The 20981-nt window shown below is 41.6% G+C and overlaps 1 protein-coding gene across 1 annotated transcript; it reads left to right on the forward strand.

The window, feature by feature from the left end:
- Positions 1-21: 21 nt before the first annotated feature.
- Positions 22-15615, forward strand: IGFBP3 (insulin like growth factor binding protein 3). The gene is made up of 4 exons (XM_082044852.1): positions 22-1094; positions 4852-5081; positions 7739-7858; positions 14834-15615. Exons 1-4 carry the CDS (start codon positions 710-712, stop codon positions 14957-14959), a joined length of 861 nt encoding a protein of 286 aa, XP_081900978.1. The 5' UTR covers positions 22-709; the 3' UTR covers positions 14960-15615.
- The last annotated feature ends 5366 nt before the right edge of the window (positions 15616-20981 follow it).

Below are 20981 nucleotides of genomic sequence, written 5' to 3' on the forward strand. Positions count from 1 at the left end.
CGGGGCGGGCCGGCAGCCGCGGCGCTATATAGGGCGGGGCCGGGCGGCACTGCGGGACAGATGGGTGCAGAGTGGCGGGGAATGGGGTTGCGTAGCAGACGGCAACGAGAATAAAACGAAGGGAATATTACTTTCTTAATTTAATTATTTTTTTCCTTCCTCTATTTTTATCCTATTCACCTGCACTCTTTCTCTGTCTTTGCTGAAGCCTTTTTGGACCAAGTTTTCTTCAGACCGTCTGGGCTCGGCTTGTTTTTGTGTTGTTGGTTTGTGGGTTTTGTTTCCTTTTACAAGGCTTTTTTTTTTTTTTCCTTTCCCCTGAGTGTTGTGTGTGGTCAAAAAAAGTTAGCGTCACGCCAACTGATAGAGGCGAGGGGAAAAAGAAGGAAAAAGTTGTCTTTGTTGCTAGCGGGGTCTTACTACTTTTATGTGATTAAGGGTAGGCGGCTGAAGAAAGGGTCGACGTGCGTGTGCCGGCAACGCAGCTCTCCTGCCTGCCTGCGCTTGTAGGGCTACGAGTGACTGGTGGCTCCTCTCCCCGCAGCCCCATCAGAGGCGGCGCGGACTGTGCGCGGGCTCCGCTGCCCTCCGCTCGCGACGGCCGCGCTCCTGCGGGCGAGCGGCGGCGTGTGCGTGCCCGCGCGGTGCTCTGCCCGTCCCGCTCCCCGGCCGGGGGTGCCTCCCGGCGGCCCCCCCTCTGCTGGTTGCCATGGTGCCGCGGCCCGGCGTGCTGTGGGCAGTGGCGGCGGCGACGCTGGCGCTGCTGGTCCGGCGGGCGGCGGCGGCGCTGGCGGGGCCGGTGGTCCGCTGCGAGCCCTGCGACGCGCGGGCGCTGCAGCAATGCAAGCCCCTGCAGCCCGACTGCGCCGAGCGGGTGCGGGAGCCGGGCTGTGGTTGCTGCCTCACCTGCGCCTTGCGCCCGGGACAGCCCTGCGGTATTTACACCGAGCGCTGCGGCGCCGGCCTCAGCTGCCAGCCGCGGCGGGAGGAGACTCGGCCACTGCAGGCGCTGCTGGAGGGCCGCGGGCTCTGCACCAACATCACGGCGGGCAGCAAGCTGCGGGCCTTCCTCCTGCCGGGACCGCACGCTGCAGGTAAGGGGACTGCGTGTCGGGGTGGGAGGCGAAGAAGCATGACGAGATCGCAAGCATGTGTGCTGCTTCCTTTTCTTTTCTTGTTCGCTGCTTCTTTGCCTTTTTTTTTTTTTTTTAAGTTAAAAAGTTGTACGCAGCAGGCCGGGGGTGGAGGCGCCGGCAGGCTTGCAGCAGACCTGTTCCTCCGGAAAGGCCCCTCGCTCGCTGCCTGGCGGCTGCCGGTCCGCGGGGGGTCCTAGAGCAGCCACGTAGCCGAAATCGTTTTGAAGGCGGGGTGCTTCTGCCAGAGGAAAGGAAGATTTACGTCATATACCTTTGTTTATGTATGTGTTTTCTTTTAAGACCGATACTATGAAGTAGCTCCTCGCAAAAGAGGCAGAGTTGCTTTCTTTAAAAAAAAAAAAAAAATTGGGGGGATGGGGAGAGATTGCATGTTGCTCTTGCGGGGGCGTGGAGCTGCCAGGCAGCACAGCCTGGATGGAGAGAGCGTGAAACCGTCGCGATCTGCCCACAGTGTTCCTGGAAAGAGGCTGCTAGAAAACTGCAGTGTGGCCTAACTTCTGTGCTGCAGCATGGCTAAGTCAGAGGAATGCTAAGCACAGAGGAAAAAAAAAAGGGAAAAAAAAAAGGAAAATATTTCCTTGGCCTGGGAGGGTGGTTATTCAGAACAAAGCATTTGCACAGTCATATTTAAGAGGACACTGGTTTTTTGCTTGCACTGCAAATAAACCTTTGGTCACATGAGACTTTCCCTTACTTTTTACATGTCTTGTAAATGAGATGTTCACAGAGTGGGTTTTGTTTTGTTTGAAGAGGAAGGGATGGTTGGAAAAAGTTCTGTTAGCCACGCATATTTGGAAACTTAAGAGAGGGAAACTTGGGATTCAGATCAAGAAGGCACAGTCCCTCTGTGCAAACATTTCATTGAACTGTTTGCCAACCAACAGCAAGTATGTTAACATTTATTTAATAAAAGTGTGTCAAAAGGCATTCCACTGCTAGCATCTTTAAAAAGCCAGGAGTCTTTTTGCTTGGTTACAGTGACTCTTTGGCTGGCCCCTCCGTAGCTGAGGAAGAACCAGTGCTCTGGCTAACTGGCTGCTGTGAGAGTAGGAGATGCCTTATAATAATTACTTCTGCTGCTCCTTAACTGTGACAGTTTGAATGGCAGAGAGTTCAGAGGTTCTCACTGAAGTTTTATATCTCAGTGGAACATGGAGCAGCTTCCTTCATCATATGAACTTGGCTCCACATATTCATCTTTTACACAAATTGGAAACAAGGGGCGTCCTCTCCATACTTGAGAGTTGGTGCTTTTTAATGGAGGAGTACTGCTGCAGAAAGAGAAGGGTGAAGGTGGAGCTGCACTGTGCTGAAAATCTTTGTTTTCAGCCTAAATAGTCAAAATGCCAAGTTTGTGTTTCTGCATTCTTGGCTGAGGGAGAACTTGGATTTTGAAATCAGTAGGAGCTTTGGTTTCTTAAAAAGTGCAAAGTAGGACTCTTGCAGTTCACATTCAAGGAGTGAAGGTTGCAAACCTGGGATGCAAGAAGGAATAAGTATGCTGAACCTGTGTGACATGTAATGCCCTCTCTCATGAGGACCACTCCACTTGGAGCTCTAAATCCAACACTCCCTGGTACATGCCCCCTGCCCCTCCCCCCCCCCCCCCCGGCAGCCTCACATGATCTCACTTGCACACAGCGAGGTCCTGCAGGACATGTTACACATTGGGTATGTTCCTTGTTTACAGAAATTGCTAGAAATTGGTATGGGGTGGCGTACATTACAGTAGCTTCTTAACAGTAACTGTAGTAGGCCACTGACCTTCCATTTTTTTGGGGCACTAAAGTGTTAAGTAGTAGTGTGCATGTGCAACCTTTCTAATCTGTTTTTTAAAAGAACAAGTAAATCTCATAGCAGTTTTGTTTCTCTTACAAGGGTGTAAAGCTAACATAGCACCAAGTTTTGTGAAGCTGAATTAATGAAATATGGTTTATAGTTTAAAATGTGGTATTATGACCATTGCAAATTGAAGTGTATGAAGTGCTTTTGAAACATGATGGTCTACCTAAACTGAAATGACCAGCCTTGTAGTTATTTAATGGATATTGAGAATATTTTCGGCTTGGTTTTAGTAGAGGAGGCAGTCTCATGAACTGGATTGACTGCAGAAAACCTAGTAGGCATAGTATTTATATTTAGGAGATTCGGGTTTATAACATTGTGTTCATTTCTCGCAGACTTCATTGAGTATGTTGAAAAAAAAAACCCACCACTGTTAAAAAACGGGACATCAAACCACCAAAAAGATGCACAAATACCACTGAGAGACTGAGTTAAACCCACAAAAGCCAGGAAATTTAGACTTAAGTCTTAAACTTCCTTAATCCATTTGCACTGGTTGGATATTCCTGGTCAATTATGTCCATTGCCAGCAGTGGCTACACAGAAACCACCAGTACCAAGATGTTAACTCGGGTTATTCTTCCTCCTTCCCTGTTCCTGTGTATTGGCAGTGCCACTGTACTGCCTCTGAACTATTTAGAGTCGATGGGCTATCTGAACATGGGCTTTCAGGTTTAGCACAGAATTTCTTGGCTTTTGTGGTTTTTCAATGAGCCATCAAGTACAATTTTAATACAGATTTCCAGGATGTTCTGTGCATGTCAGTTATCACTGTGCACTCCCAATATGATTTCCTTAAAACAAAAAAAGTGGCCAGCAGCCAAGGCAGCATCTAGTGGGAGTTAGCTGCTTAGCTGATAGGAATATCCAAACTTGAAAAATTCCATGGAGTAAATGCAGCCAGTTACAGTTATGCTGCAGGAGTCTACGTAAGAGGCAGAAATGCAGTGTAGACAAATACCTCAGAAGGTACAAGAACACTGGGCTTATGCAGTATTTCAGAAAAAATGTGCTTCTCCTGTATTTTTGTGAATGGTAGTTTAAAGAGAAAATATTTTTGAAGCTCATAATGAAAGCAGATATTTGTCCTCTGACACAGTTACAGAATGAATGGCATTTTTTTGTCCAGTAGCTTTAAAATGTGCTTTGTACACCTAGAAATGTTTCTGATTTTAATAGCAGAAGAATGAAAATGTGCTTTTTTCTTTCCCGTTCTGTATGTTGAATAAAATTAAGTAAGTATTACAGTAACTATCTATAACCATGAAACTCAATGTGGTTAAACTTTTTGTATTAAATCCTCTTTAAAAATAAATAAATAAATACCATCCTGGGGAAGGCAGAGTCAGACCTACAGCTGATGAGTTACCCAAGCCAGCCGCCTTTAACTGAAGTTGATTAAATCAGCTGTGGGTCAGCAGTTGCGAAGGCAAAGGCTCAGCGCTCCTGGCAGAGCTGCCGCGGGCTCTCACTGCGCCACCCCGCAGACCTGCCCCCTCCTGCCGGCAGGCTAACCTGCAGCGGACACCCAGGGGCAAGAAACCGGGGCAGTGGTGGCTTGCAGCAAAGTAGAGTTAGCCAGTTTCAGGTGTTGGGCAGTCACCACGGGTGGTGCAATGACGTACCTTGTGAGGCTGCCAGGAACAAGGGGATGCTTCAGTTACAATAGTTATTGCTTGGCAACAAAAGTGCTGATGCGTGCAGAATGCTAAGTTGTTAATCTTTTTATATATTGCCATTTTGTAAAGGAAAATTAAACATGTAGACTGATCTAGTGGCTTGTTGCCCTCCCAGATGCAGCTGGCAGTTGATTAACATTGTTTCTTCACTGCATTTGTTTTTCTTGAAGGAAATTCCAGTGATTCAGAAGAAGATGACCGGAGTACCAGCAGCATAGAAAATCAGGCTGTCCCAAACTCTCATAGGGTGCCAGATTCCAAATCTCATCCTCCACACATCAAAATAGATATCATCAGGAAAGTGCAAGCCAAAAATACGCAGCGCTATAAAGTGGAATATGATTCACAGAGTACAGATACACTTAATTTCTCTTCTGAATCCAAACAAGAGACTGAATATGTAAGTACTTTTGTAAATGGAAAGGCATTTCCCAGCATGTGAGTGTACGTGTGAATGCATATGCATGTTGTGCATAGGACAAGATAAATAAATTAACTAAATAACTAAGTGGTGGTAATTTTAGCCATTTAGGGTATTCTGGCTGTTTAACCAGTAAAACTATTGGATCCACAAATGAAGACAATCAGCAGACCAAGCAGATCATGTTCAGAAAATACGGAGGCCTAATGCAATAATGTTTACATTGATACAAGTATGATTTTCACTAAGTCATTTCTTAGAGAGGGAAAGTTCTTGTTCATCCTGTAATTAAACCTGTCCCAACTCCACTCACACAAATGTGAGTTAATAGTGTCATAATTAAATTTGGTTGCAAACAGCATAATTGTATTGCAATAATGGAAAAAAAGATGTTTCATATTCAGTGTAGTGGCATTGTGTTCACACTCCATGGCACAAATCACAGGAGATAAACTCAGGTTGGGTTGAGGATTAGGATTTTGACTGATCAGCCATTGTTTGCATGATGTGCTTAACACCACTACCACTTGCAGTCATCATTTGGTGCCATTGCCTATATGCAAAGGCTCACCACAGGAGCTGACGAGCTGCTGTTGCTTCCTGTCAGCTGTGCCCAGTGGATTTGCAGGGTAACTGAAGTGTGGTGAACCTGAGGGGAGAATAATTCTTGTTCCTGGACATCCTGGCTGATTACCTGGTGGTTATCCTTATGCCTGTGCCAGATGGCCTAAAAAAATACGTCTGTATATACTTTGACTTTTCGTCAAAACAGTCATGGTGAAACCAGACATGGCTTCTGATCTGAAAAAGGTGGTTTTGAAACCTGTATGAGGAGGAAAGCTGTGTCTGAAGAGAGTGTGGCCTCCAAGTTAACACAGCAAGGGTGGTGAAGCTGCATGTTTTGTTTCTCGCTGATGTCCAGCCGCCTAGTAAAAACACTTCAGTATCTGCCTTCCTCCTCCCAAAAATGTGAAGTCAACTGCCTACAGTAAAAGAATGAATTTTGGTAGCTCTGAGGGAACAGGGTCCTGGTCTTAGCTAGGATTAACATATCTTATATGTGGTAGGTGTGCCTAATGAGAAAAGGTGCACTGCCTTACCAAGGCTGCTGGTGTCTGTAAGAACCAGAAATAAGTCCACTGAGGAAAGGAGCCTTTGTCAGCAAATGTCCTTATAGCTGTGTCTGCGTGTTGGTTCTTGATACTGATATCTCTGACTTTGGAAGCATGCTTCAAAATAATAATTAAAAAAACCCCTGCTGATCTTTTTGTAGGCCTAATTTGGGACTATGTCTTTGAATGTGTGTGATTTGCAGTCAGCATGTCTGAGCAGTTTCCTTTTTTTTTAAGGAACCACCAATAAGAGCAGCAATTTAAAGTGCATATTTAGACCTTGTGAGATTGATACTGAAAGAAAACATATGAAAGCAACAAGGAATGTCTTTGCTAACCAGGAAAATAAATTTTAAACTCCAGTAGAGCTGTGGAGTCTGTATGCTTTCAGACACTCACATGAAAGGCACTTTACATGAGCAAACTATTAATATTACCACTTGAAAGTCTAAATGTCGTTACTTCACTAATTAAAAATTGCACCAGATGAGTCTTTATGTTGATACAGCAACTTAAACATTTTAAATCCATGCAACTGTGCAAAGAAGTTTTTTCAGGTTTCCGCTGAAGAAGCGGGCTGGTGGGCTGAATCAGTAATGTGCCCAGACAGGAGTGTGGCTAAGCACAGAGTTTATAGGCTTTGACTATTGAATACAAATCCCAGTGCTGACACTGACTGCCTTCTTGGCCTCTGGCAAAATGTGAACTTTTCCACTTCTGGTTTTCTGACTGCAAAGTGGGGCTTGTAACACTTCTTACCCTGAAATGCTGCATTGAGAAATAATTAGTTGGTGCTTGAGACATGTTCTTAGAACTGCTTCTGGAAGTTCTTTTTGGCTCATTGTCCTAGAGTTGATGCTTTCTACATTGTTGTCAGCCTTTTGCAGATGGAGAAGGTGAGGCAAAAAGTGGCATACTCATCTAATGAGAGTCTTGTGTGCAACCATTCCTTTGCATGGCAGCATCTATTTGGTCCAGCTGAAACTGAGAACTGCTGTCCGAAGTTCTAATATTTTTATATATGTGGATACGATATGCCAAGCAACTTGTTTTCAATTAAATCAGTTTCATTTAAGCTTTCAAATCCAGCAGAATCATAAAAATCAAATGGCATTAGGAAAAATCTACCAAGTGGTGTATTTCCAGTTGCCTACCTTCATATTTTCCCACTTGGTGCAAGGCTAGCTTTTCCAAACCTAACTTATGTTATATATGATTGATTTATGTACTGGTTAAGCCTTCTTGTAGGTATATGCGGGTGTGATTTGAACTGGAAATGCCAGTCTGTGCCTCAGCATAGCGTAGGGCCTTCAGTGTTTAGAAATCGGTGTATCCTGAATAAAGCAGAAAGCCAGAATTTTATCTGTGAATGGTCTGCCTTTTGACATATCCAGCCACCCCTTTGTTCTAAAAGATTTGTTTAGGTTTGGGATTCTTGCCCTTTCAAGATTTATTAACTCTTGTGTAAAAGATGACGTTTGGGAATAAGCCTTCATCTGTTTTCTAAAACATGCTTGTTAACAGGGTCCCTGTCGTAGAGAAATGGAAGACACTTTAAACCACCTAAAAATCCTGAATGTCTTGAGTCCCAGGGGTTTTCATATTCCAAATTGTGACAAGAAGGGGTTCTACAAGAAAAAGCAAGTAAGTACAGTCTTTATCATGTCAATGAATGCACTTCACCTTTTTAGCATCTTTGCTGAAGGATCTTGCCAGCAAGGTGCATTATGTATCATTTTACAGAGAAGCTAGTTCATTTCCAGCTTTAGGACCTGATCTGATAGTGCTGAACCTTGTCAAGTGGGGACAGTGTTTTTATTTTGTGTTGGTCATGACAACAGATTCATTTAAGAAACTTCATACCTAATCACACATGGGTTGGCTGGTGTCCTAGATACTAATGCCCTTTGATTTAAAAAAAGCAGTGCCTCTATAATAACCCACAGAGCTAAATGCTGCAGTCACCATATGACTGCAATAGATCAATGCTTTGAATTGTAAATAGCGGCTTGAGAGTTCCTAGAAGAACTTCACTGGGTCATATTACAAAAAGCAACTTGAGAAAGGTGTATATCTGTCCTTTATGTGCTACACAGATCGCTTCCAAAATCCAGGTCATGTTATCATGAAAGTGATACATCTAGTAGTTACTCTGTGGTAAGGATGGCTTCTCACCCCTCTGGGGTTCTAGGGTTATGACCTTTATTGACAAACGTAGAACTAAACTGCAGGTATTCATGCTTTCTTTGTGTTGGGTTGAGCTATGGCAGCATTCTCCATTCAGTGCTGCCCTTGAAGCCCATTCAGGAACTTGGAAAAGAGCAAGACCTGCCAGGTTCTTTGCTTAGCGTGCACATGACATCTAATGCCAGTGTTTAAGTTAGTGACCTGCCTCCAAATGTGTTTCTTGGTATAATTCCAAAATTTTCTGAATTCAAAAGTTTCAAGATTTTCCTCCAGGCAAACTCTCAGTAAGGATGGATTTTGTTTGTGAACCATCTTGTCTCTTCCATTTGGATTTATACAAATCAGCCTCTCTGGGAACCAAAGGAGAGGCTGGCTCTGTGTTACTAGCTAATGCAGTTCATTGGTTTGAAGTGAGAGGTCAACCTCCAGCCATGCAACCTGACTTTAGGAATGGTGTCTCTCTTTTTTTTGGCTTCCAGCTTTCTTAGAAACAGTCTTTCCCTTTCAGGTATTCCCTGGAGCTCTGCATTAAGCTGGCAGTGTCAGGTGGAGCATTTGCAGTAGGGTGAATATTCCAGCCTTTCCTTCTGCCATAAGTCTAGCATTGACTACACTGTTTGACCTTCTTCAGTCCATGCTGCTGAGCTTGTCTGTGTTCCCCAGCTTTTTCCCCAGGTGGTGGCAACTCCCAAGCAAGGACAGAGCTTCTTTCTGTTGTCTGAAGTTTTGAAAAGCCCATGTCATTCATGTCCCACTGTGTGGAAGCCAGCAGAAAGCAATGGTCACATCTCATTCTGCATTTGTTCAGCAAAAGATGTCAGACTGCTATGTAGTGTGATACTGGGATAGTGTTTTGTGTCTGTGCCATGAAAGTATTTGCTTAGCTGCTCTACAACAGCACATCATTTAACTGCATTCAAGGCACACAAGCATACTGTAGCCCTTTTAATTCTCTAGGTTTACAGAAAATCACAGATTGGTATTTACTTTGTTCAGTAGAACTTCTCTTCATCGGTCATCAAACTCTGAGGTTTTTGCATTGTTAGCAAAAAGGTGATGGTTTGCATGCAGTCTCTGGCATGTCTATGTAGTAAATCTGATCCACAGTAGGCATGTATTAAAGTGCCCTACTTTAAAGGATGACTGTACATTGATGTGCAGTCATAGATCTGCCAGTGAGGCAGAAAAAAATGAAATACAGATGGAAAAAAAATAGGAAAGACAGGTAATACGCTTACCTAGTCTTTGTTGCTAGAAGCTGATTTATGAGAATAAGGTGTTGATGTGGAACAAAGACATACTTCTGGCCTCTATGGTATCTGTGCTGCCTGGAGACTTTCAAACTGATCTAGGAAAGTTTCCTGTACTATGTGCAAGAGCCCATCCAGTCAGCAAACATAGAAGATTAAGGGGCAATTTCATACCTGGCCAGCCTTGTCAAGTGCTGTGCCAATTTAGACAGGTCCAGTGGTTTTAATGGTAGTTCGAGACTTGGGATCTTGTAGGAAATGCCCACAAATGGAGCCCACGTGACTATATATATATATATATATTACGTGAAACACAGTTGGAGTGCTTCTCCTATAAATGAGCCTAAATCAAGCCTGGGAACAGGCCTTCACAGGCAGGGCTTACAGAGGCAGGCTGTTTCTCACACGAACAAAGTACAAACCCAAAATAATGTATTTTAGTTGCCCTTATAAAATTAACTCTTAGAAAATAACATCAGTTTGAGAAGTCAGTGAGTCCTGCCAAATGGCAATGCAACAATTGTTTGTTAGGTTTCTGTTTTGGAGCATCAGCATGTAGGCCTGATATTTTACGTGCTGTGACTAGGTGTCTAATGCCATTAGCAGAATGTATTTATTTCCTTCATTACTATTATTAGCAGCATTCAATCTGTAATTCAGTTATATTGTATTGTGACAACAAAATTCAGAACAATATGTTAGGAAATAGTAAATCCATCAAAAAATGAGCATGAGGTAGGAATTTTAAATTCTGGAAATGGCTGCCAAAACCACTGCCTAGGATGATAATGTAGATATGTGTCACAGTTTAACCCCAGCTAGCAATCACAACCACAATAGCTGCTTGCTCACTCCCCTCACCCAAATAGGGGAGAGAATCAAAAGAGAAGGGAGAAGCTTGTGGATTGAGATAAACGAGTTTAATAAAATAACAATATAGTACTAATATACCACTACTACTTATACATATTTAATGGAAAATAGAAAATAAAACAAAAGATACTCAATGCAATGCCTCATGAACTCTGTCTGCACTGAGCAGCCAGTCCTGGGAAGTGAGCACCCTGGTCCCGAACAGCTGACCCTGAGAGGAGAGAAAAAGCCAGAAAGGCCTACAGGTCCACTGCAAAACAGCAGGATGGCAAAAGGCTGAACTTAAACTCCTCAATGGAAGTCAACTGGAGCAGAGCAGAACTGGAATGGGTCTCCATTTCCTTTTCCCCAGCTGGAAAACCTGACTCAAATATAAACCATGATGCTAATGGCACAAAATATTCTTATTGATCAGTCTGGATGTTAGTCAGGGTCTGCCCCATACACCCCTTCCCAGCTGCCTCACACCTGGAGGCAGAGAACTCAGAAAGACCTTGGCTTCCAGGCAACAACTAAGATAACAAGTAGAAAAAGTAGCACTTACATTCTCTTTGCTCCAACTCAAAGACATTGAAAAGTTACCTGAGGAAGAACATTAATTCTGTATTGAGGTGTCATGTCCTTCTTCTCAAACCAAATCCAAACAATGACTGTACTAGCTATGCACAAGAAAGTTTTCTAACTGCATGAAGAAAATTAATTTGCTTTCAGTCAAACCAGCACAGTGTATGATGGTAGGAACCTGATAAATTATCATCACCCTGGAAAACTTACTCAGGAGGCACTTCACATGTTAGTATATTCTGCCTTCCTGTCAAGTTGAAAGCAGTTATTTTTCAAGACATTTGTGGATATCTAGAAATTGACTTTTCAGGAACAACCATATGGAGTAATTTGCATATGTGAAACAATTTTAAGAATGTAAATTATTCAGGGAATAATGTGAAAAATATATCACACCTTATGTTTATATATGAGCTTTTAAAAAACCTATTAAAATTCACAATTCTTTGTCCTAAGAAATCATACATGTACGGTTGTACTATTCAACTGTGGTATATAGGTATATTTTTATGGAATAGGTTGATACAGGCATGTTTCTGCCTCAAGCATGGAAAAAAAAAAGGTTTTGATGAAATTAGAATTATTATATGGGGCAATTAATAGAATTGCCCTGTATTTGTATACCGGAGCCAGATACTCACTTAAATGTGAGCTGGCATTGTTCCACTGAAAACAGAGGTGGGCTTAGTGGGAGCCAGAATGGCCCGAGGTATATGTCAGTGCTGTCTGCAATCTGTTCTGGGAGACCACAGTTGTAGCTCCATGGAGATATCTGGGCTGACCAGGAATTCAATGGGATACCATATGCTTTGCTGTGCCCCACAAATGCCTCTGCGGCACTTTGTGGAAGGGAGAGGGGCAGGTGGAATGGAAGCTGGCAGCTGGTGTTTCTTATCAGATGTTATTACTGACTCCACTGCTTGGGCAGTTTTCCAGCTTTCTGGACTTGTGAAGTACAAAATTCAGATGAATAGATTATTTTTTTTTTCTATATGAACTGTGTGCTACTTCTCTAAGGCATGCTAGCTAGCTGCTCTGTGATAAAAGCATCACTTTTGAATCAGAAGTGCTTTACTGTTGAGCAGATAGTAAAAAGCTGCATATTGAGAAACATAAATTGTCCTCACAGAGTGTTACTTCAGCTGTAGAGCAATCTAGGGGTTTTGTTTTCCAAATGGGTTGTCTAGAAGAGATAAAAAAATATTAGTAGTAGGAAACGTGTTCCTTGCAGACTAACTTTGTATTGCAGTTAATTCTGAAAATTGATTATACAACTGTAAAAAGCAACCAAAACCTCCAACAAAATCAGATAACTTTAATTGGTCTTTTGTTTTAAGGTGATGCAAGCCTATGAATCAGTATGTTGTGTAACATGCTTCATATAGTACTTCTAAAAGGGGAGGCTGTGTTACTATTATTAGCAGAAGTGTAGTTTCATTGCCAGAGCACCAGGCTGGCAGCCAGAAGTCCTGTGCTCTAATTCAGGCTCCATCTGTGACTGCTCTCTTGGGCAAAACAACTCAAAAACTGCTGCCTCACTTTCCTTTTCTGTAAAATTTAAATTGTGCAAAGGCTGTTGTTTGTGAATTCCTCAGTTTTGGGCCTGAAGAATTTAAGTCACTAAATGTTAATACCACTTAAGCTAGAGTCCAGTCCAGTTGCCACCAAAATTGGAAGAAAATTTCCCATTGACAACAGTGACCTTCAGTCAGTCATTCATGAAAATCCTGGAGAATACATGCAAGCTGTGGTCAGGCTTGTGAGACAATAAGCATAAGTTGTAAAACTTATGTTTAAAGTCTTAGTGCAGAAAACCAGCTGAACAGGTAACTAGAACTCAAATGCAGTTAACTATGTAGTTTAGCGAATTACTAATGTAGCTGTTCTCTCAGTAGATTTGAACTTCTTCACCCTCTCCTAAAATAGGCTGGTATGATAAGCTTGATCTTGTTATCCTGCTGCCATGCATTTGCATAGGGCTAATGCAGAAGGCACACAAGTTCAAAGAGAAGGCATTGTATTATTTCTGCATTGGGTTTGTTATGCAAAAATATATCACAAGAGTAGATTAACAAACACTTACAGTGATTAACATTACCTCGTTTGCTCTTAAATAAACAAGATGGAAACTTGTTCAGAAATTCGTGTCTAATGTGGGATCTGCTCCCATCTTACAAGTGTCTAGTCAAGACTGTCTACCCTCTTCCATGCTGCCACAATTTAGTTGGCTCGGGGGCCAGTGTGCTGGTGCAGGCTGTCCCAAGAGTGACCCATATTTGTAGTTCTGTCTGAAATACCACCATTTTCACCTGGGGTCCTAAACTAGACACAGAAAGGGTCGGGTACTTTGGGCAGCATGTGAAGCCCAACACTTGCTTTATGGTTCCTTGTGTACCTGCACATGGAAGAGACAGTTCTGGAAGCCACTGCCATATCCACATGGGAGACACCTATGAGACTCTGAAGAACAAGCAGTTGCATGGTAGTGGCAATGTTTACCTGACTTGTACCAGCCTGAACCTCTGAAATACTTGAATTGCTGTGAGTGTGATCCTGGAGGCAGCACTTGTTCTGCTTGCATGATAGCCTTTACAGTGTTGAGGGCCGTAAGTGGCTTCAGTCTAGCCTATCTTCCTTCATGTTGGTGATGAAACAGATGGAAATCTCAGTCTTTTAAAAGCTAGGTATATTTGTGTCATTGACTCATTTGTAAGTCTGTCCTGGCTAAACACTAACTTCTGTTAGCATTTGTTGCGGCAAATCCTGTATCACCAAATCTTAAAACTTGAGCTGATGTGGAGGCTATGTCTTGGCAATGAGGTTGACCATGGCAAAGCAAGTGGGGCAGTCTGTGTCCTGGAGACATGTCTTTCAAGTAGGTGAAAACCTCACAGGGTCCCAGAGGTTCACAGTATGTAACTGTGTCCAAAGTTGCATACTGAATACAACCTGCAGCACGTCATGTCCTTCAGTCTAGTTGTTACCATTCTTGGTTTCTTGGGGAGGGCATTGCTTACTTAGTACATACTAGAATTTATGATGTATTTTTACTACATTACTGTTTCTAAAGAGGTTCAGTGTCATTGCCTGTCTAGTCACAGTTTCAGGTTAGTCAGCATTGCAGGCAAATCCACCAGACAACTTCTAAAGCTGACATAGGTTATAGAGTAGGATATAAGCAACCTTATTTGTAGGGAAATATACATGTAAATTCTAGTACACCTAGCAGTTGTTGAAGTGGTAACTCCATTACAGAAGGATTATATATCTGTTAATAAATGTCAACTACAGTATTGAAATTCTTCCAGCAAACAGATGCAAGCTAAGGGTGTTTATTGTACAATAGCTATCTTTGCCAGACCTGTGCTTTAGCACAGAACAAATCTGTTGACTTTCTTTTCCAAAGATGGGTAGCAGTTGTCAGCCTGTACTGTTGTAAGTAGTCCTGGTATTCAAAGGGGGCAACTGTGCTGCCTAATATAATAGGGAGTAGTTAATAAGGCTCTTTTCTGGTAGTTCTCAGAGCAGTTTTATTATGGAGTAATGAGACCCAAAGGGCTTGACGGGCAGAGGAGGTAAGCATTTATTCTAATACTTTGTAGTGGTAAAAGTATTCTGTTTGGTTCTGTCAGATGTAGCAAGCAAGTGGAAGTGCAGCTCTCAAATAAACAGGAATCCCTGCTATATAACACTTAAGAGCAGAGAACACAAAAATAACACAAACTGGGTCTTTTTTCTGTTTCAGTGTCGCCCATCCAAAGGCCGAAGGAGAGGTTACTGCTGGTGCGTGGATAAATACGGACAGCCGCTTCCTGGGTACGATGGGAAGGGAAAAGGAGATGTTCACTGCTATAACTTGGAAAGCAAATGAGGGCTGGATGCCAGCTCTTCTGGCATCTGTGCGTGGCCGCTGGACTTCGCAGAGACCTTGGAGGGGCTGGGCACACACTGTTGACTGAGTTGCACGTGGAGTGATGAGCTCTGCCTCCTGCAGAGAATGGCGAGTCGCAGTCCCTGTGGATGCTGCTGCAGCTGTACCCTGCCACCAACACACGTCAGGCTTCCTGTGGGATGTTTAGGGAGCTCTGAATTCCCATATAAACCTGCACTATTGATACCCGGAGAGAGAGAAAAACAAAAGGCACTTCAGAATAGAATCAGGGAGTCTCCACTGGCTTTTTAAAGTATGGCCTGTGACCAATTCGATCCCGAAAGATACTTTTTAAAAAGAATTTATAGATTGTAAGCTTGTAAAAGTATTAAAGCAAAACCAAATCAAACAAACAACAAACAAAAAACTCAACAACAGTAACTGAAAAAAGCAAGGATTTAAAGGTTAAACTTTTTGTACAGGTCTGACGGGAAACTTATCTTCACGGGTAAAAAGTTTTATAAAAATCTCAAATTTTTTAAGAAATGTACTTCTAAAAGAAAGACATGGCTATTTTTTCTGTAAAAGTTAGTATGAATATTCTGTTAGTCTGTATTTAATATAATTTTTGTAAAAATAAACTTTATTTAAATGTATCATGAATACCAAATACTACACAATAATTCTAGTGTATACTTCTGTATACAAAGAGAAAGTAAGGGTATGGAATGATTTACAAATACGTATAGATCCATATGCATACACATGGACTTACTCCAGATAATAGAATTCGTGGAGTGAAACCGATGTTTCCAGAAGAGATATGATTTTGTTATTAGAAGTAGCTACAAATACCAAGATCTTTTTTTTTAATGATATTATTTTATTGGTATTTCTAGTGTACCCGTCACTGAATTATGCCACTGGAAAGGATAACAGTTGCACTGAAGCTCTTGGTAAAGCATTCTTCTGTCTGTCCTTTGCTTCAGTTTGTGCAACAGGGCTTACATTTCCTCCATTTCCTGCTCACATTAATATAGAATATTCATGGCCAAAACATTGCCATTACAGTAGCACCCTTTCTATTTGCTTATTTATTTTTAAAAGCTGTATCTATTCTGTGTTGTCTTGGTACACTCAGCTAAAGCACATATTCTGCCTGAGGAACTCCTGTTCAAAACAATACTGACAAGATGGGATTGTGGACTTGGGTGTTGAGACCCATATGCTTCATTTATGCTACACAGAATTGCTGCTTGCTTTCACTTTGGTAGAAATGATTTGCCTGCATCTAAGTATATAAAAAGAACCATTGTGTTTAAATATTTAAACCAACTCTCTGCCATGATGTTATATGTTCTTTTAATCAGAAGAGAAGTGATTTGGTTTTGTTCTGGTATGTGATGCTTTCAGATGAGGAAGACTTTGGCAACATTTTTTTTTGAGGCTGATTGTTTACTGAACTTCATGACAAATTCTGTGTGACAATGAAATCTGGGTAAGGAAAAGTGGCCTGTGAAATGTAACATCTCTTTGGAAAGTTATGCCATATTTTGTATATGTATTTATTTATATATTTTATATAAATATTTTATATATTTATATAAATATATAATATATTCTTATATATGTCGCTATAAATGTTTGATGTCACTGTAGAAAAAAGGAACCATCAACACTGTAATTTCCTGTTGGGTTGGGAACTCTATGACTAAGCGGAGAGGGTTTCCAGCTGATGGGGCCAGGGGTTGTGCTGATGGAGGAGAGGTCGCGGGGCTGAGGAGATCATTCCTTTCCTGCCCCAAGAATTAGGACCACTCTTCCTGCCAGCAATGGCAAATGTCTTGAAACTCTGACATGGTAAAGTTTGGGCATGCAGCTTGCCGGGATCAAGACAGTCAATCACCATAAGTCAGGCGTTTAATGCCTTACCCTGAAATGTATTAGCTGGACAGCCCTGTGTGCATTGTGCATATCTTCTCAATTTCTGTCTAATGAATTGAGTTTGCATCATTGTCAAAATTGAAAATTTTTAACCTTAGAGTAAGGAAAAAAAGTATACGTGATACTTACTCCAGGCTAATAGGGATTTCCTGACAGATGGTTACAGAAAGCTTTGTGAGGGGAAGATTTGTTGCAATATTTTTACTGCTAATGCAAATGTAATGCCTGCAAAGATTTGTTGGCAAAAAAATAAATGCTGGGCCTTTTTTTTTTCTTTTTTTTTTCAAAGTCGTAAAGCAGTTCCTTTCAAATAATTTCACAGAGGGAAGAAAGTTATATATACACCAATATTTGGGCATGTAATCATAGATATGAAAATAAGGGTTGGAGAGTTGTTTTAGTTTCTATTTCATGAGCCTTCTGAAAAAGAAAAGCAGCTTCTCACTAAAAAAGCTAGATAGCTGCCTTGCAAGTTACATTTTGCCAGCATGCAAGAAATGTTTTAACAGCCTGCGGCAGTATTTCTGATTGGTGTATTTTGTCAAGTTTTAAAGAGTTTTATCTTTTGACCTACCATTAAAAAGAAATAAACATAGAAGAAGTTAGCTAGTAAAGGTCCTTAAGTGATATTAAATTCTCTAATTTGTGCAGAGCACCAAACTTCTTTTTTAAAAAAAATACATCTCAAGGAATTCAAACAGACTCAAGCAAGCAATCTGTCACATGAATTACATAAGAAATTGTATTTTGCTCCTTTAGTGGTACTAATGGTGTTCAGTATGTAATACAAAACATACAGCCATAAGGAGGGGGAATAAGAAGGGGGGAAGGGGAAGGCATGGTTGTGCAAGTTGGTTTGGTTATTTTGCTTCCAACAGATGTCTTTAAGACAAAGACTGTATAAAAATAGCTAAAAAAACCCCACAAAACCCTCACCTGTAATTTAAAGCTTCCCCTTTTTACTCAGTTGCCTTTTAGACATTTTTTTGTGAGCACAGTTGCTTGCACTGTTGTCTTATCTGATGTTCTTGGCACCTGGCATTCTTGGCATGAAATGCAAAATAACATCATTTACCCCCAAAAAAGTCACTCCTTAATCAGCGGTGGCTTTTTTTTTTGTTTGGTTGAATTTTTTTTTAACATTCCTATTTCTGTGAAGATGGGTTCAATTCAATGGACAAGTTACTTGCCATTCAAAGGTTTTCCTCATGGCTATGGGGTCTAGGCTGCAATTCAAACAAGTATTTGTGAGCTACAGCCAAGCAGCAGAATGTGGGCAGTAGGAAGCAAATGCATGGCTCAGTATCAGTTCAGGGGATGACTTCCATGTATGCACTGCTGAGAAATGTTTCCTGTGAAGAGCGGCAATGAGTGCAGCACTTTGGTTTTCGTGGCAGAAATGGAACCAATGCATTAGAAAAATACCTTCCTGTTTCAGTGCCTTCGCTGTCTTCGGCTCAGATGGTCTGTGTTGTTTTGGTTTTTTTTTTAAGTGAATATTTGGCAGCTTTTTTCTTATTTATAACGAGCTCTTTCAAGGATCTCAGGTGATCTGGGTGAACATTATGAAGTCAGAAAAATCCTTGAAACTGCTAACATTATTTACACATCAAATATTTGCATAGGAAGGCAATACAAAAGCTTAATGTACGTACTGCAAAAGTTGCTCATTTCATTTTATGTATATTTTGTCTCCAGATGCTACATAGGTGCCATATGTAGCTCAGATTGATGTGGTAACTATTTATTTTAGCCACTGTAATAAATAGTTGCATAAACCCTTTAAATGACCAGCGTGCAAGTTAAAACTGCCTTCAGGCAGCTCTATTATCTTTCGAACTATTTGAGAGAAGTTCCTTTTTTTTAATAGACCTGCTGTGCTATAGTCTTTTGAGCTCAGAATATCCTTTTTGACCTTTTTGGCATGCATGCCCTTCAGGGCATAATGTTAGCTATTTGTGCACAGAGGAGGAGGCTTCAATGAATACCAAAACCACAGAATTAATTAGTTTTTAGTACAGTCTGAACTTTTTATGACTGAATTCTCTAGAAACCTTAACACAGCATAATTATTGAACTGAGCCCTAAATTTAAGTAATGTTTTTACAAACCTTTTGGGAAATCATATTTTTTTGTATCTCTAGTCACTCTCTAAAACACTGTAAACAAGGATAGCTCCTCAGAGATTTTACATATTAGCAATAGTATTTAAAGTATGAAATGCTGAGCAATTTTCCTGGATGCCAAAGCATATTAGTATTCAAAATGAAATGTTTATATAGGTAGCTGTTTTATATGTGGTCCTGCTGTGCCTTTAGGAGCTCTTCACATCTATTAATTTATTTCAGAAGAAAGAAATGCTTCCTGCATTAGAAAGGACTTATTTTTCTTCCCCTACTCCCTGTTTTTTTCTGAGGCATCAAAAAATGAGATCCAAAAAGGATATCAGAATTCCAAGGCCAAACTTTTTATGGTGTCAGTAATGCCTTCATCCACAAGTGTGCAAAATTCATTTTGTTAAGTGTTTTGGTATGTCTGGTGGAACTGGGTATCTTCTTCCAACTGGAAAGTATTTAACCTTCACTTGATTTTGGAGTCTTCATCCTTGGAGACGGTCAAAAGCCATTTGGATATGGTCCTGGGCAACTGGCTCTAGATGGCCCTGCTTGAGCAGTGGGGCTGGACCAGGTGACTTCTAGAGATTCCTTCCAACCTCAACCATCCTGTGATCCTGTGAACCTGTCAGAATGTGGTAGATTGCTGTCTGGAGTTCCAGTGCATGAGATTTTCTACATTATACAGTACATTGATTGAGATGATGTTACATTTTTTTTCTGCTAAAAAGGAAATTTCCTGATAAAATACATGTAGTACAAATTTGTTGTTCATCAGAAGTTCTAGGTTTAAAACCCTTCAGATTTTGCAGCTGTAGAAGCATATACACCAGCCTTAGAGAAAATCCTATTGTAAAAAAACTTTGCTTTTGCCCTGTACATGTAATTAAAACATGCAAATGACTTCAAGGCTGAAAGTTGCAGCTGAAAAAAACCTGGAGACCAGGTATTAGCAGAAGCAAAGGGTAATGCTGCAAATCTCAGTTTATCCTTGCAGAATGCATGTCCTGCTGCAGTATGTATCCTGGCTTTCCACTTCTGCTGACCTATCCAGATTCCTTAAGAGCCTTTCTGTCATGGCTAATTTCATCCCATTGGTCTCTCCATGAGTGAGGATGGAAAGAAAGACAGCAAAGTTATTGCTGCAGAGAGCAGTTGAGATTTCCTCCAGAAAAATCTGTGAAGCTGAATAAAATACCATTGAGAAGGACTGCTTCCCACAGCCACATGTGGTAAGACCTTCCAAAAGTGGGGTAGTTAAGGGACTTGCTTATGAGAGCTAGGCTGAGTGTGCTATTGCCTCACTCCCTGCAACTGGGGAACAGAGGCTATTTTTGCCTGCTTATGCCACACAAAGAATATCCAAGGTCAGACTTGTTTCCTACGTCTGCTACATATCATGTAACTTGCACCCAGTAAAAAAGACCTGACTGAGCTTGAAGAGTTGATTATCACTGGGGTGCCACATGCAACCATCAGCCCTCAGATCCTTCCATATACTTCCACAACTGCTGTTACCCTGCTACCAGTGACACGTTGCTGCTCTTCTTTTCTTGTTCCCTTCCTGGGGCTAAATGGTGAGAGCTCGGCTGCCAAAGCAGTGATAAAAAGAAGCCAGAGGCAAAAAGAAAATATGGAAGAAGAAGATGATACAGCCAGCATTTGCTGTAGGTCTCCAGAGACATCCCACACCAAGATGCTTTTCTAAGGAACCTCAGCATCAACACATCAGCCCATTGAACTAGAAAGCACCATCAGTGAGAGAGACAAAAAAACCACATCATCACTGGCATAATTAAGCAATTAAAAACCTCAGTGTAGACACGAATGGCCTGCTCTTTGTTAGCTTAACAGCAGTTGGAGGAGACTGAGAGCAGGAGGAAGTCTGCCTGTGCTGCGTTCTACATGGTGGAACTGCAGCAGGGAGGCTCTGCTGGAGTAGCTGTGCCTGCTGGCCACGCACT

This window comes from Streptopelia decaocto (genome assembly GCF_964273445.1).
Source record: "Streptopelia decaocto genome assembly, chromosome: 2".
NCBI classification, from domain to species: Eukaryota; Metazoa; Chordata; class Aves; order Columbiformes; family Columbidae; genus Streptopelia; species Streptopelia decaocto.